This window comes from Entelurus aequoreus, linkage group LG11, assembly GCF_033978785.1.
Source record: "Entelurus aequoreus isolate RoL-2023_Sb linkage group LG11, RoL_Eaeq_v1.1, whole genome shotgun sequence".
Lineage (NCBI taxonomy): Eukaryota > Metazoa > Chordata > Actinopteri > Syngnathiformes > Syngnathidae > Entelurus > Entelurus aequoreus.
In genome coordinates, this window is record NC_084741.1 from 66386988 (window position 1) to 66403150 (window position 16163).

Below are 16163 nucleotides of genomic sequence, written 5' to 3' on the forward strand. Positions count from 1 at the left end.
GAATTCCAGAGAAGATTGTGAGAATGGTGAAAATATTTTACAAACACTTCTAGTGCGCAGTAGAAGACCAAGGAGAAACATGCGAGTGGTTCAACATTTGTAACTGAGCTACTGTGTGGAGCAATTTCCCTTATGGATCATTAAAGTTTGTCTAAGTCTAAGTCTACACCAGTGTCAAACAGGGATGTAATATGTCCGAAATCCTATTCTTAATCGTGATGGATTGGATATGGGAAGAACAGTTAAAGAGGGAGAGAATGGAATTTGCTGGAAGCTAACATCAAAACTCGACGACCTGGACTTTGCAGATGACGTATAGCATGGGTGTTAAACTCTGGCCCGTGTGCCAAATTTGACCCGCCATGTAATTTCACTTGGCCCTTGAGGCGATATCAAATTAACACTAGAGCTTGTCCCCCGATTATATTTCACCACTAATTCTTATACTTGCCAACCCTCACCGGAAACAAATGATCACATCCACTTTTAATCCATTTTTAATCCAGTCCAACGAGCGCTGGCCCAGTCACATTATATGTGCGGCTTCTGCACGCACAGACAAGTGAATGCAACGCATACTTCATCAACAGCGATACAGGTTACACTGATGGTACCCATATAAATAACTTTAACACTGTAAGAAATATGCGCCACACTGTGAACCCACACCAAACAAGAATGACAAACACATTTCGGGAGAACATCTGCACCGTAACACAACATAAACGCAACAGAACAAATACCCAGAATCCCATGCAGCCCTAACTCTTCCGGGCTGCAATATAGCATTACTGTCCTCCACAAAACAGCACATGGAGAGTAGAACAACAACAAAGGACTTTTGACAAGAACAAGAAAGTTTGATCATATTACACCTATACTGGCTCACCTGTTCTGGCTTCCTGTGCACTTAAGATGCGACTTTAAGGTTTTACTACTTACGTATAAAATCCTATCCTATCTTGCTGATTGGATTGTACCATATGTCCCGGCAAGAAATCTGCGTTCAAAGAACTTCGGCTTATTAGTGATTACCAGAGCCCAAAAAAAGTCTGCGGGCTATAGAGCGTTTTCTATTTGGGCTCCAGTTAGAGATGCTACCTCAGTAGAAGCATTTACGTCCCATCTTAAAACTCATTGTATACTCTAGCCTTTAAATAGACCCCCCTTTTAGACCAGCTGATCTGCCGTCTCTTTTCTGCTTTGCCCCCCTCTCCTTCGTGGAGAGGACGCGCTAGCTGTTCAAAGTCAGGACCCATGGACCACTCATCTGTGCATCAGTTGGGGACGTCTCTGCGCTGCTGACCTGTCTCCACCCAAGATGATCTCCTGCTGGCCCCACTATGGACTGGACTCTCACACTATTAACTATATCCACTCGACGTCCATTGCACCGGTAGCCCGGCGGTGGGGGTGAGGGAGTGGGGGTGCGGGTCCCCACATCTGCGGTCGCCTCTAAAGTTTCTCATTATAGCCCATAGGGTTGAGTTTTTCCTTGCCCTGATGTGGGATCTGAGCCGATGATGTCATTGTGGGTTGTGCAGCCCTTTGAGGCACTCGTGATTTAGGGCTATATAAATAAACTTTGATTGATTGACTTTGAACATGGATGGACGAAGAAGCCGGCCAGTGCAGGATCAATACACAAAAGACTAAAACAATGAGGATCAATGCAAGAAACCAGGAAAAAATCCAAACCAATAGACAAGATGTCGAAGAGGTAGACCAGTTCCCCTACTTGGGAGCCACAGTTTGTAAAGAGGGAGGCGGCACGAAGGACCTGAAGAATAGACTGTCGAAAGAGACATCAGACTTGGAAAGACCTGGAGCTCCAAAAGCATCACAAGAAGAACAAAACTAAAACTGTACAAGACACTAGTGGTACCAGTATTGCTATACGGGTGTGAAACCTGTAAAACTAACAGAGGAGATAACAGGGCGGTTGACATATTCCATAACAAATGCCTACGAAGAATTCTCAGAATCTGCTGGAAAGATCACATCAGTACTGAAGAACCCTTGGAAAGAGCGAATATGAAGCCACTCAGTGAGGATGTAAAGTTACGAAGATGGAAGATGATTGGATACATACTACGGCAGGACCATAGCAACAATTGCAGCATAGCCATGACCTGGGCACCAGAGGGGAAAAGAAGAAAGGGAAGACCAAAGACCACCTGGAGGCGTACCGTTGAGAAAGAAAGGAAAGAGGGAAGATGGAACTCATGGTTGGAGGCAAGGACTGCAGGACCCAATCGTGAGAAGTGGAGAAGCTCTGTGAGGGCCTTATGTGCCACAAAGCACGAAGTGGATAGGAAACAGGTAACATTGTTTATTTATGGTATCAAAATAGATTCATATAATTCAACAGCGTCAGTTCGACAAGTTGGAACTCAAAGAATTTAACACTGTTGGCAATTCCCTCGATGTGACCGGAAAATTATATAAAGGTAGTATAATTCGATTACTGACATAGCTCATTGCGTGACTAATACTAAACAACGTTTTTTTATTTATTATTATTTGGGTTTTATTTGACTAAATCTTGGCTGATTTGCCAATGAGAGGAAATAGTGTAATGTCATATCATACATAACCAGATCTCATACATTTAGTTACTTCCCAGACCTTAAAATTCGAACTTCCCTACTAAATTTTAAAACTGCCATAAAATCATGGCTCAGCTCAACCTCTACCTGATCTGAACCAAAATTGATCCCCAGCAACTTTCCGAAGCATCAAACAGGTTTAGATGTGGTTATAGTGTATATATATTTTCTCATTCTGTTTTGCTCACTCTTGGAGTCAACATGTGCATAGTCTTGTACATAGTGTCATGTACAGTACATAGTGTATATACCCCCACCCCCTTTTTTTGTATATATTGTTTTTCAAATCACCTGACATGCATACTGTGTATATGTACATAATTTATCCATTTTTTAACGTATTGTTTTATATACATGTTACAGGTTATATATCTTTTATTATTGAATGTATCAAATGTGATGAATATTTAATGGCCCACGATGGAAACCAGCCTTTTGGCTTTTTGTGCCATCCATTTGCCTTTTTAAAGCATTGCATGGATTAAATTCTTTAAGATGTCAATACACTTCTCAATCAATCAATTAATCAATCAATCAATCAATCAATCAATCAAAGTGTGCTCCTGTTAATTACATACATAATCTTAAATTACCAATGTACTCAAAGTATCGACCTATAAGAGGGCCTAAATATCTGGTATCAGCGTTATTGATATTGCGGTATCGATTTGCACAACATTCAATCAATCGATCAATCAATCAATCAAAGTTTACTTAAAAAATTTAAATAAAAATGTAATGCCTCTTTTCTATTTGCAGCCTTCTGAGGTAAATATCAAAATAAACTTTTTCCACAGGCTAATAATAAATTTGAAAATAAAATAACAATAATGAATAAATCAAACATTCAAGCCTTGAAGTAGCAAGAGAAAGTGTATGAATAAAATGTTAATTATTGCTCAGTTTGCTAAACTGATTTGCTTTAACACTGAATATGGAACAAGCAACGCTTATATAACTTAATAGGGCAAAATCAGCTTTCAAAAAACAAACGAAAAAACATCAATGGTATATTAAATAAAATTTAAATAAAAAATTGAATGCCTCTTTTTTATTTGCAGCCTTCTATGGTAAATATCAACATTAACTTTTTCCACAGGCTAATAAATTTGAAAATGAAATAACAATGAATAAATCAACCATTCAGGCCTTTTTACTGCTCAGTTTGACACACACCGATCTAATCTGATGTGCCCAAGCCAGATACCTGCCATCTTCTCGAGGATGGTAGTTCATTAATGTCGGGGCTCAGGTGGGCGGGGTTTGGTGGTAGCGGGAGGTGTATATTGTAGCGTCCCGGAAGAGTTAGTGCTGCAAGGGGTTCTGGGTATTTGTTCTGTTGTGTTTATGTTGTGTTACGGTGCGGATGTTCTCCCGAAATATGTTTGTCATTCTTGTTTGGTGTGGGTTCACAGTGTGGTGCATATTTGTAACAGTGTTAAAGTTGTTTATACGGCGACCCTCAGTGTGACATGTATGGCTGTTGATCAAGAATGCATTGCATTCACTTATGTGTGTGTGTAGAAGCCGCATATATCATGTGACAGGGGCCGGCACGCTGTTTGTATGGAGGAAAAGCAGACATGACGACAGATTGTAGAGGGCGCTAAAGGCAGTGCATTTGAGGCACTGCCTGAATATTGTGGAAATTGTGAGAAATTCGGGAGAATGGTTGCCCCGGGAGACTTTCGAAAGAGGCGCTGAAAATCGGGAGGGTTGGCAAGTATGAGTATTAGCGGTGAATGCTGTGTTACAGCGGCACCGCCGCTGTATAATACCGGCGGGCCAGCTCTAATGTTAATTTGATATTGCCTCAAGGGCCAAATGAAATTACACGGCGGGCCAAATTTGGCCCGCGGGCCAGAGTTTGACACCCATGGAATAGAGAATCGTTTTGAATCGGGGAAAAAAAAATCGTTTTTCAATTGAGAATCGTGTTGAATCGGGAAAAAAATAACGATTTTGAATCGAATCGTGACCCCAAGAATCGATATTGAATCGAATCGTGGGACACCCAAAGATTCGCAGCCCTATTAAAAACCACTGCTCTAAATTAATTCTATAGCCAATGTAGTGTTTGCATTTCGCCACATGGTGGCAACCTTGTTCCCTTTGACTCACGCGGCTCTGAATTGACTGCGTTTTTTTGTTTTTTTTGCTGTAGGAAAGAATACCGTTTAAATTTTCCCGATGACCTATTTCTTAATAAAATATTATTCACCATGATATTGCATCACTGCCAAGTAAAATGTCAAGTGAACGTGTGGGGGGGGGAAACGACGAGAACTTTTAGGTAATGAAATCATGAATATTCATGAAACGCGCAACGTGATTGGCTGGCGACTCCGGACCTGTGGTCTCTCCTCCAATCAGCTCGGGGTTTGTTAACGAGCAGGTCATCTGACGCAGTAGCGACTCGCACGCTGACAAGACGCGGCGAAAGGAGGGGAGGAGAGGTAAGGGGAGGGGGGGCCGAACCACGGAGCTGTTCCCACGCAACGTCGCCTATTTATTTTGTGTGAGCGTGTGTGGATGTGAGCGGAAAGCGACGCCTCGAAGTAGAGTTCGGTGAAGCGTCGCGTAGAGACGTTTCCGCCCACAGTGAAGATGGCGGCTCCCTGGATGGAGAAGCTATCGCAGACTTTGGGTTCTCCCGAGCCTGCTGTTCGGCTTATATTTTCTATATTAATCGGTAAGTTTCACTTCCAGGCGGTGAATTGGCATTCTCTCTCACTAACATATACTTTAGTTGTTCTCGTTTGAGTGCGGATATGTTTGTTTTGATGTGGCGGTACCATGTCTACTATATATGACTCAATCCACTGCAGCCGTGGTGTTTATTTACTTGCCACTTGCTCTATTTACCCCAAAAACATTTGTAAAAAAAAAAAAGTGTGCTAACCCTGCTGGAGATTACATGAACGTGTTTGTCCTTTGGAGCAAAGGCAACTTTCAAGCAACCGCATGGAGCTACTTTTAGTGGGTTATTTCACCCCAATTTCCACCCTAATTTAGGGGACATATTCTTTTTTTAGGCAGTGAAACATGTCATCATGTAGTCTGTGCGTCATCATCATACACGTACATTTAGGAAGTTGCATGCTATCTAAAATACTTATAGTGTTAACATAAACACATGGTTAACACTAAGCAGTGTCAATGTCAGTGTGTATGTTGTAAATGTGTAAAAAAAAGGGGGGAAAGTGTATGCCTGCACAACAGTAAAAAGTTTTAGTGTGGCAAAATGTGGAGTAAAAGTTTGAGCAGAGAGCTCAAGCAGCATGTTAATTATTATAAACCGGGTTAAGGAATAGAATAATATAGTTGTTTTGTACATCGTTTAGTCAGACATGGACCAGGGCTGGGAATAAATTGTGTCTTCTTACTAATTTTCAGGCATAATAGGAGAAATATAATCTTAGAGAAAAATGTCATTTAAAACATTTGTACGCACATACAACACTTAAGTACACCTCCAGTATATCAGTATGTGGAATTAAATTAGGGAATGGATTAAGCAAATAAATCAAACAATGTACCGTATTTTTCGGACTATTAGTCGCAGTTTTTTTCATAGTTTGGCCGGGGGTGCGACTTATACTCAGGAGCGACTTATGTCTGAAATTATTAACACGTTACCGTAAAATATCAAATAATATTATTTAGCTCATTCACGTAAGAGACTAGACGTATAAGATTTCATGGGATTTAGCGATTAGGAGTGACAGATTGTTTGGTAAACGTATAGCATGTTCTATATGTTATAGTTATTTGAATGACTCTTACCATAATATGTTACGTTAACATACCAGGCACGTTCTCAGTTGGTTATTTATGCGTCATATAACGTACACTTATTCAGGCTGTTGTTCACTATTCTTTATTTATTTTAAATTGCCTTTCAAATGTCTATTCCGTCAGTCTACCCCAGGGCAGCTGTGGCTACGAAAGTAGCTTACCACCACCAGGTGTGAATGAATGATGGGTTTTTAACATGTAAAGCGACTTTGGGTACTTAGATAAGCGCTATATAAATCCCAGGTATTATTATTATTATTCTTGGTGTTGGGTTTTATCAAATACATTTCCCCAAAAATGCGACTTATACTCAAGTGCGATTTATATATGTTTTTTTCCTTCTTTATTATGCATTTTCGGCCGGTGCGACTTATGCTCCGGAGAGACTTATACTCCGAAAAATACGGTACTAATATGATCCACTGCAAGAAACTCTTCAAACTTACTGTTTACAAAGTACAAAGAAGAAGAACCATGATAAAAACAATTCTGAGTTTATCTCATCCATCCATTCATTTTCAAGATAATCTGACTCATCTCACCGTATGAAATATAACTTACCTCACCAATTATTATTTATTTTTATTGGTATTACTTATGAAGTCAATTGTGAATAAATTGAGAACAGGAAGTGAACAAAAGTTTTAGCAACTGCTATGTAAAGGAAAAGGGGTAGGATTAAATAAACTCTGCTTCTTCCTACTCCTTTTTGAACATGTTGAATAGAGGAACTGTAAATTGTGACGTATAATGTTGTATGCATGCATGTTCCAAATAAACTCAAACTTAACTAAACTCATAATGTATTGAACAAGTGGAACTACATTTAGTTATGACATTTTGCTAAACACGAAAATGGATGGATGGATGTCCAAAATAATCCATGACTATGAAAGAGTGTCATTATTAATAGCGTGAACTTTGCCCTGACACATGTTAGCGCCTGTTCGTTTCTTAAGCGTGTGTTGTTCCCTGTCCTTGTGTTGCTCAATGGGTCTTGCATAACAATTGTGGTCAGTACACTGTTTAGCCTGTTTAAACTGCTGTAATCAAGGTTTTATCAGCATGTAGAGATATGTTCTGTGTTAAGTTAGTAGCATTATTGTGTTGCTTCCTCATAGCTTAAGCCAACTCAAATATAAAAAAATAAACATCTTATAGACTGTGGCCATGATACTTGTGGTTCAGTATTCTTGGTCAACTACACTGCTTAGCCCGTTTAAACAGCTGTAATCAAGGTTTTATCAGCATGTCGAGAGATATGTTCTGTGGAAAGTTAGTAGCATTATTGTGGCGCTGCCTCATAGCTTAAGCCAACTGTAGCCAAATCATATAAACCAAATATTAAAAAAATACACATCTTATAGACTGTGGTCATACTTGTGGTTCAATATTCTTGATAAAAAAAAAAAAAGACTTTGGTTAGCGTTCGTTAGCGTTAGTTCACATTTGTATTTTGGTCATGGGGCCAAAGGCTGCGCTGTAAAGATATTAATGCATAAAGTGAGGACTTGATTGGGCAGCGTTTGAGAAATGTTATGTGACATGTTACTCAAAATGTTATCTGCTGGGTTAAATACTTAGATTATTTATTTATTCTGTTACACAGCGAATCCTGTTTAAGTCCAACCACTCATTAAGTCTTGGTAAACCGTGTTGTTGTTATTAGTAAAAAGTGCCAGCATTAGTCATTGTGCTTTTGTCAACATAAAGTTTTAGACCCAAAATGGTCATATAAATTAAAAAAAATGGTCAGTTAATGTCGACACGCAGTACAGGCCAAAAGTTTGGACACACTTTCTCATTTCAATGCATTTTCTTTATTTTCAAGACTGTTTACATTGTAGATTGTCACTGAAGGCATCAAAACTATGACACCTGTTAAAGTGAAAACCATTTCGGGTGACTACGTCTTGAAGCTCATCGAGAGAATGCCAAGAGTGTGCAAAGCAGTAATCAGAGCAAATTGTGGCTATTTTGAAGAAACTAGAATATAAGACATGTTTTCAGTAATTTCACCTTTTTTTGTTAAGTACATAACTCCACATGTGTTCATTCATAGTTTTGATGCCTTCAGTGGCAATCTACAATGTAAATAGTCATGAAAATAAAGAAAACGCACTGAATGAGAAGGTGTGTCCAAACTTTTGGCCTGTACTGTATGTTGCATTATTGTTAACTTCATCATTATTGCTTAGATGTTTTTCCAAAAGCAGATTTGTGGTTATATCCAAATCAGTGAAAACACGTTGGGCCGAAGAGGCAACAGTAAAGCTTGGATGTCCGACCATCGGTCCTTCCTTCTTTCGTGGTAGACTTCTCCACTGTTCTTTCATCCCCTCTGCCCCAATTAATTGTTGACTTTTCCATTTTCAAGGCTCTAGCAGTTTGTTTGTTGTTTTTTTTTAACAAAATGCACCCTTTTAAATGTTGCACAAATGAAGGAAATCCATGGCAAAAGATTTTTTATTACTGAGTATATCAACTAGAGATGGGAATCTTTTGGCACCTCACGATTTGATTTGATTTGGATTCTTCGGGTGACGATTTGGTTCATAATCGATTTTCAATTTAACACAATTCTCGTAATATATATATACCTTTTGGTAAATTAATGTTTTAATAATTTTACGATTGTTTGAAGCATGATTATTAATTTGTGTAAGTATCTTGTTGTTGTCGCAGTTTGGTCTTGAACACTATCCACCTCCTCCACATGTTCTCGAATTCCGGTCCCTGTAGCTGCAGGCCGTGTCAGGATTGCGTGAAATAAATTTCCTCAACAGTCTGAACCCATCAGTCTTGTGTAGGCCTGTCCTCCTAGCCTCAATTCCTTGGTATTGTTTTTTTACATGCTGTCAGCAGTATCTTTATGTATGTTTTTCCCAAGTACATGGTTGCAGGTGACATACAGGAATCTCCTATCCAGGAATCGTCGACAAAACATTGTGTATAATTGTCCAAAATTGCATTTTTTAAATTATATTTCCCACCAAAAATATGTGGATGCCCCACATCCATTTGTCCACACCCTCTCCAACATGATATGTTTTTGATCTTCTTTCCTTTGAATGTATTCCTTATTATTTATCACTCCGTTCTTTTCAGTGGAAGTGTTCATCCTGATCTCGTTCATATAGTAGTACCTAAGTTGTAGATATCTGAAAAAATCCAGTTTATCCTGACGTTTCTCTTAAATTTTTGAAATCCTCCAGTTGCCCTACCCTCTCCAACATACAAAATACCTTGACTTCAGTGGTATACAGTCGTAGCCAAGAATGTGAAACAGTGATAATAATTGGCATAATCATTTATTTTGTTGTCTAGGTTTTCTGCTTGGGGTTCCACATTATTGGTTTTAATCAAGAATTTTGATTTCGGTGCATCCCAAACAAACTTCGCTAGGAGCAAACTCAGTGTAGGTCCTTTTAACAGAAGCAAACATGATGAATGTGAACACACCTTCAGTATGATGCAATTCTACAAATAGCCCCATTAATTGATAATGGTAATGACTTAAAGAGGTGTTATTAGACTAAATCGTTATTAAAACAGCTCATTCAAAAGTCCGCAAATCACTTTAGTTTATTTTACCTTTTTGAGGTGCCATGTTCCCATGATTTATCATTCCAATTTGTGTTTGCAGCATGTGTTTTCACTACATTAACGCCATAACTCCACTCAGCTGATATTTCTCTACTTCTCTCCTGCAGGGTATCCCTTCGCTCTTTTTTACAGGCATTTCTTGTTCTACCAGCCAGCCACCATTATCCACCTGTTCCATGCCTTATCCGGACTGGCTCTAGCAACATTCAACTTTGGTGAGATGAACGGGGCGGGCGAGCGAGGTTGTTTTACCTATGTGTGTGTGTGTGTATGTGTGTATGTGTGCGTGCGTGCGTGCCGGCCGCTAAATTTAGAAATCCATCAGAAACTCAAGTGTTTATTGCTGTTAGTTATCAAAAGCCTTTTTTGACACTGAGATCCTGAAAAATCCGTAAGACTTATAAAAAAGAATTTGGTACATGCCAGCGTCTAGTGTGACGTATAAAATACTTTGTCGGACAGTGACGATTGCATACATCCCAACAGGGGCGGGACTGTCAAGAGTGAAACTTCACATTAGGGTTGAGCTATATAGGCGATATGCAATATAAATTATATAAATTCCACAGAAGATAAGACTTTTACTATTATGGGTATAGCATGATAATGCATGTTGATGACACATTCTAGTCCCGGAAAATTGACAACGACAAGCAAACAAACGCGTTCTCAACACAATGATTCTCGCTATCAGCTTAAGTCTTCCAAGGTGCAAAGACACTTCTTCTGAGTCAGCAGTCCTCGACTCCATGGCGGCAAACAATGTTTCCTACAAGTTTTATCACAGGAGGACGAGAAATAGCTCAAATTGCTACACTACACACCATAGGAGCATATGCTAACCGCAAGCTGTAGCGCTTTAACGTAAACAAATGTGGGCGCTCCGATACAAATATTGACAGTAACGATACCAAGTTTATTATCAGTATAATATAGTTTATACTACAGTGATTAGATCATCATTTTTTATTATCAAAAAATATTTTGTCACTTTTATTATTGTTTACAAACTCAGGACATAAGTCCCTGATCACAGGAGGTTGACATAAATGTGAGTAAAATGCTGTTGTTGTGAGGAGAAGGAACATTTTGGGAAAATACTGTGTCCGGGACCGTTCTTTCAAATCCAAAACACATCCCAAACTAACCAATGTCTAGACGGCTACTTAAAAAACTGACTAAACTACAAAGCTAAAACTAGCAAGAACAATCCATACACCTACAACACATCTAATCTGCTTGTGTTGTTGTGGACGACATCATTGATGTAAGATCAACGTACAAACTTGAGAGGCTTTCTCTTTTTAGAAAAAAAAAATATATATATTTTTCTAACAGTCCAGAGTCGTCAAGCTCAAAACAAAAGCACAATCCCCTTTTCACAGTAACAACGGTATGCATAACATCCGGTCTGACTGTACAAACAAAACAAAGGTTTAAAACAAGTACCTTACACAAGCATAATGTACTGAAAACACTTGTTGATAAATTTATAAAAGTATTATGTTTTGACTTAAAATATTAATAGAAATTGTTCAAAGATGTATTGCACCAATAAATGTGAGGATTTTTCATTTGATTATCAAACATTTGTTGGTTCAGATTAGGACATGTTGATGTGAGTTTGATTGTTTTTAAAACATTTTATTCATACACAAAAAGCACACATTCTATGGTGGTAAAACAAGTGTAAAAAAAACGGTGTTCAAAAACATTACAATGGATAATATTGCTTTTATTGTTTCAATGTATTGTTGTTACAATTAGTCTTATTATTATTGTTTATTTGTTACTAATGTTGTGTGGTTGTTTTAAATTGTATTCAAAGTTGATTTTTAAATGCTTATGTTTTTCAAATTAATGAATAATCGATTTATTAATCGTAATTTCAATATCAATCAAAATAATTGTGATTATTATTTTTGCCATAATCGTCCATCCCTACAAAATAATAAAACTGGAAATGACACATTATGTTATCGCATATGTCAGCAGCTAAATTAGGATCTTTTGTAACCCGTTTTGAAATGGTTCTATTGTCATTTACGTACCAGTAACAGGGTTTCTCCTTGATTGCCACTATATACTCCACTATATCCTCTCCAAGGTTTCTCATTGTATCCCATTGGGTTGAGTTTATTTCTTGCCCTGATGTGGGGTCGAGCCGAGGATGTCGTTGGGGCTTGTGCAGCCCTTTGAGACACTCGTGATTTAGGGCTATATAAATAAACTTTGATTGATTGACACATACGTTGCGGTGGGGGGCGTAGTCAATATGACATCATCATATGACATGATAATTTTGATTTGCAATGATGTATACATTTTCTATAAAAATGCTAATCAAATGTTTTATGTATATTTAAAAACACAAGTGTTTTTAGTTATCAATAATACCCTTATTAATATTTAAAAAAAAAAAAAATCTTATATCATCAGAATCACAATCAGCTTTAACACAAATAATCTGACCTGTTAGACTGTGCTCTCTTTGTTCAATGCAATTTCAATTGTTGTTTATTGTAAAAGGTAACATAGGCTGTACTTTAATGTTGCAATTTAATTTGGCAAATCTGTAAACAGTCCTTTGAGTTAGATTTGGAAAAAATGTAACTGGGTGTTTTGTTGTTATTCTTCACAATGAAGTCACTCTAAAAGTAACCACGTTGTTGTCGCTAGTAATGTCAAAATATTTAGGGTAGGTTACACTTGAACAAGAAATGCATTATTTAACTTAATGTACTTTTCTCTTCAACTTTCTCTCTTTACTTTTGCCGGGTGTCAACTCGTTTAGGTGCACGACCAGTTGCTGAGGCGCTTCTGATAGGCGATTTAATGCACATATTTTTTTCTCAAAATAAAGCAAATTTGAGCTGTTTTTCAAACTAATTATAGTAAAGACTATATACTGTATATCCATTCAGACAATACGTCACTTAAATGTGTTTCCATGTTTTCATGGGGAAAAAAAGACAGAAAAAACGTATTTTGAATGTGTGGCGACAGTAATTTTGTCGTGGCGTTGCAACACGATCGTTTACATGTAGGGGAAACCCTGAGTAATATATCATGATATACCTGTATGTCGTCATCGCAGGAGGCTGCAATATATAGCTATAATAAATATAGATTTTATCCGATATTGCCCAACCCTATTTTACACCCTTGTCATGCCTTCACTTCCATAGGTGTTGTTCTTGTGTTGAAAGCAATTGTCACTTGGTTCTGTGTCAAATACACAGGAGAACAAATACAGAATTGGCTTATATACAACAGCTACGATGTGCCCATTTTGTCAGATCTCTAGTATTGTCCAATATTGTCTCAAACTACAAAGAGGCTTTAACAGGCAGTGTAAGTACAAATTACAGATAATTCAAAACAAGTTTTGCTTTATTTTAGATGAATAACTCAACAAAAGTAACTCTTATTTCCCTCATGGAAATAACGTGCCAGCTGTTCTTTTGTTTGAAAAAAAAATACCCCAGTTTGTTGTTAGATATCACACATACTTGTTTACATTCAAAGCTGCAGCATTTTAACAATTTTTAAATTACCAAGTTTCCATCCATCCATTTTCTACCGCTTGTCAAATTTTAATAAATAAAATTACACATTTGATATTTTATCATTTTCTCGAGCTCCAAACAGTGCCAAAACTTACAGTGTTCTAAAGGCAAGGTACAATGTGACTGCTTTCATGACCTCTCCATTGAGCCCCTTTCTTATCATAAGCAGTGCCTCGGGTAAATGATTCCACCACTGTAAGAATTAATCAATGAAATGGATTTGTATCGCCCAGGGCTGGGCTGACTATTTGTGAGTTCGACTTTAGAGGTTCCACTGTATCTTTACTAGCTTTGATTTCCACAAGCGTCTCTTATTCCAACTTGAAATTGACACACTGTTTACATGCTACACTAGCACAGCAGCACAACAAGCATGAGCTCAGTGGTTTGCAAGTTGAGCAAGGTCACATGACACGCTCATAAACCGAGGCTGTGTCTGTTGAATGCCACCCGAGTCAGGGACACTGTTGGTTTTGTTTCATAAACATGCCACAGCCTTGAGACTGCGGTGAAACCTGGTGACTGTGAGGGATAAAGTTTGTGATTGACGTCATTTACATGGTCTTCAAAGCGTTTAAAGTTGTTTATAGTGATTCAAAATAAGTGAATTTCAATTTAGGATTTGAGGTTATTAGGCCCAAAGGTCATGTGTCTCCCATGTTTAGGTGTCAGCGATTGGTAGTTTCTCACTTTGTGTGAACTGTACAGTCATCCTCTACAGTGAGTTTTCACCTGTTTGTGTTCCTTCAAAAATATTAAACTTCCTGTTTTAAGTAAATGTCAGAGGTCCCATATTATTATATTGCTCAAAATTTAGCCTGGTGGAATTTAGTGTGTGTGAAAGTTGTCGATCTGTGTTGGCCCTGCGATGAGGTGGCGACTTGTCCAGGGTGTACCCCGCCTTTCGCCCGAATGCAGCTGGCATAGGCTCCTGCACCCCCCGTGATCCCGAGAGTGATGGATTAATGTGAGTATGAATATTGTCTATCTGTGTTGGCCCTGCGATGAGGTGGTAACTTGTCCAGAGTGTACCCCGCCTTCTGCCTGAATGCAGCTGGGATAGGCTCCAGCACCCCAGCGACCCCGAGAGGGACAAACGGTAGAAAATGCATGGGTGGATGGATTTAGTAAAAGTCTTTCTAGTATGCCCTACTGGTAACATGCTGTTTTGTGTGCCTGTTGCTTTAATGCTAATGAGCTGTGTTAGTCCAGTGTGTTTCTCAAAAGCACTGTTGTGTACCTTTTTTAAAGTCACACTATAACTCTCTCTGCCTTTGTCCAACGTAGTGGAAGCCATATATCACAAACAACAATGTAACAATAAGAAGTGGAGTTGAGGACACAAATGTTAGCAAGTTAGCAACACTAGCATAGCTATGTGAGCTACAGTGCTAATGTTGCACTCACATTTAAACAGCCACATCATGCTAGATTATCCTATTCAAAATTCCCTAAAAAAAACAAAATTGTCAAACTTAAAGCTCCCATATCTGTAGCTGATTGATGGATGGTTGGCAGATTTCCATGATTTATTTTAAGATGTGTAGATAAGCCTGACTTAACGTATTTTTTTTTTTTTACTAATACTCTTATTTTCACGGGGTGAGCTATATGGTGGTATGTCCATGAGGATGTAGGTTTTTCCTTCATGACGTTATGAAAACACTGAACTCATTAAGCCTTTCAAAAACATCTTAAAAATGGAGCAAACAACTGCGGGGGATGATAAAGTCTAGAGTCTAGTACTCATGAATGGATTCTAAGGACACATTACTGTTCATAAAAAGTTACTTTCGCATAAAGAGAACCTTTTTAAGAGAGGCTTAGAAACAATTTTGTCAAATATAATTTAAGTCGAGAGAAGCTTTCACTGACTTACAACAGATAAATGACTTCCTGCTGAGTGTGTGAAGCGATATGAGTTATCCAATTTCACCTTTTATAATTGCCTCCGCACTTTTGTTAGCTCATGTTTTTTAATTAAAGGGCTGAATAGAATATTTGACAACGAGACGTCCTTCACGTCGCAAGAAACTGCTTAATACACGGATATGTAAATGTGCACATACACTAGACAGAACTTAACCCTGACTTGTGTCTCTTCCATGGATTTTTAAATCTTATCCTCTCTTTTGAGAATATCTCAGGGCCCATGAGAGATTATTTGTTCCCCTTTTTGCATGTGATATTTGGGTTTAACATTTCCGCGGGCTGATACTGTGTTGCGGGTTGGTCCTCCTAACGATGTCTTACCACCTGAGGCCTGTATGTGTGCGCGCACGCGTCTTATTTGCATGCAAAGCGAGGTTTGGTCGACTGTGTGTTTGAAAGTTTTTCCTCAAATGTACCAGTAGTTATTTAAGGACACGTTCCTCGGGCTGTGTACAGTATTCCGTCTATGGACTCACAAGGTCTCGAGTGAAGCAAACCAAAGCAAAAGAGCATTTTTTCCCAGTAGAACTTTCGCTCCCTTCCGAGGAAACACATGATGGTCTCTAAATGCATTGTTGTTTTTTATTTTCATGCGCATGAGTCATCAGCTTATCTAGACTAATTTCCTCCTTCAAAAGAATGCAAACTC

The 16163-nt window shown here is 38.4% G+C and overlaps 1 protein-coding gene across 3 annotated transcripts in view; it reads left to right on the forward strand.

The window, feature by feature from the left end:
• The first annotated feature begins 5042 nt into the window (after window positions 1-5042).
• Window positions 5043-16163, forward strand: part of lpcat3 (lysophosphatidylcholine acyltransferase 3) — a 36511-nt gene continuing 25390 nt past the window's right edge. For 2 of the 3 annotated variants that reach the window (XM_062064349.1, XM_062064350.1), the window contains exons 1-2: window positions 5043-5301; window positions 10121-10228. In XM_062064349.1, the coding sequence (XP_061920333.1) occupies window positions 5217-5301; window positions 10121-10228 (193 nt within the window). In that variant the 5' untranslated portion in view covers window positions 5043-5216. The remainder of the gene's footprint in view (window positions 5302-10120; window positions 10229-16163) is intronic. The other variant, XM_062064351.1, reaches the window with a different exon arrangement.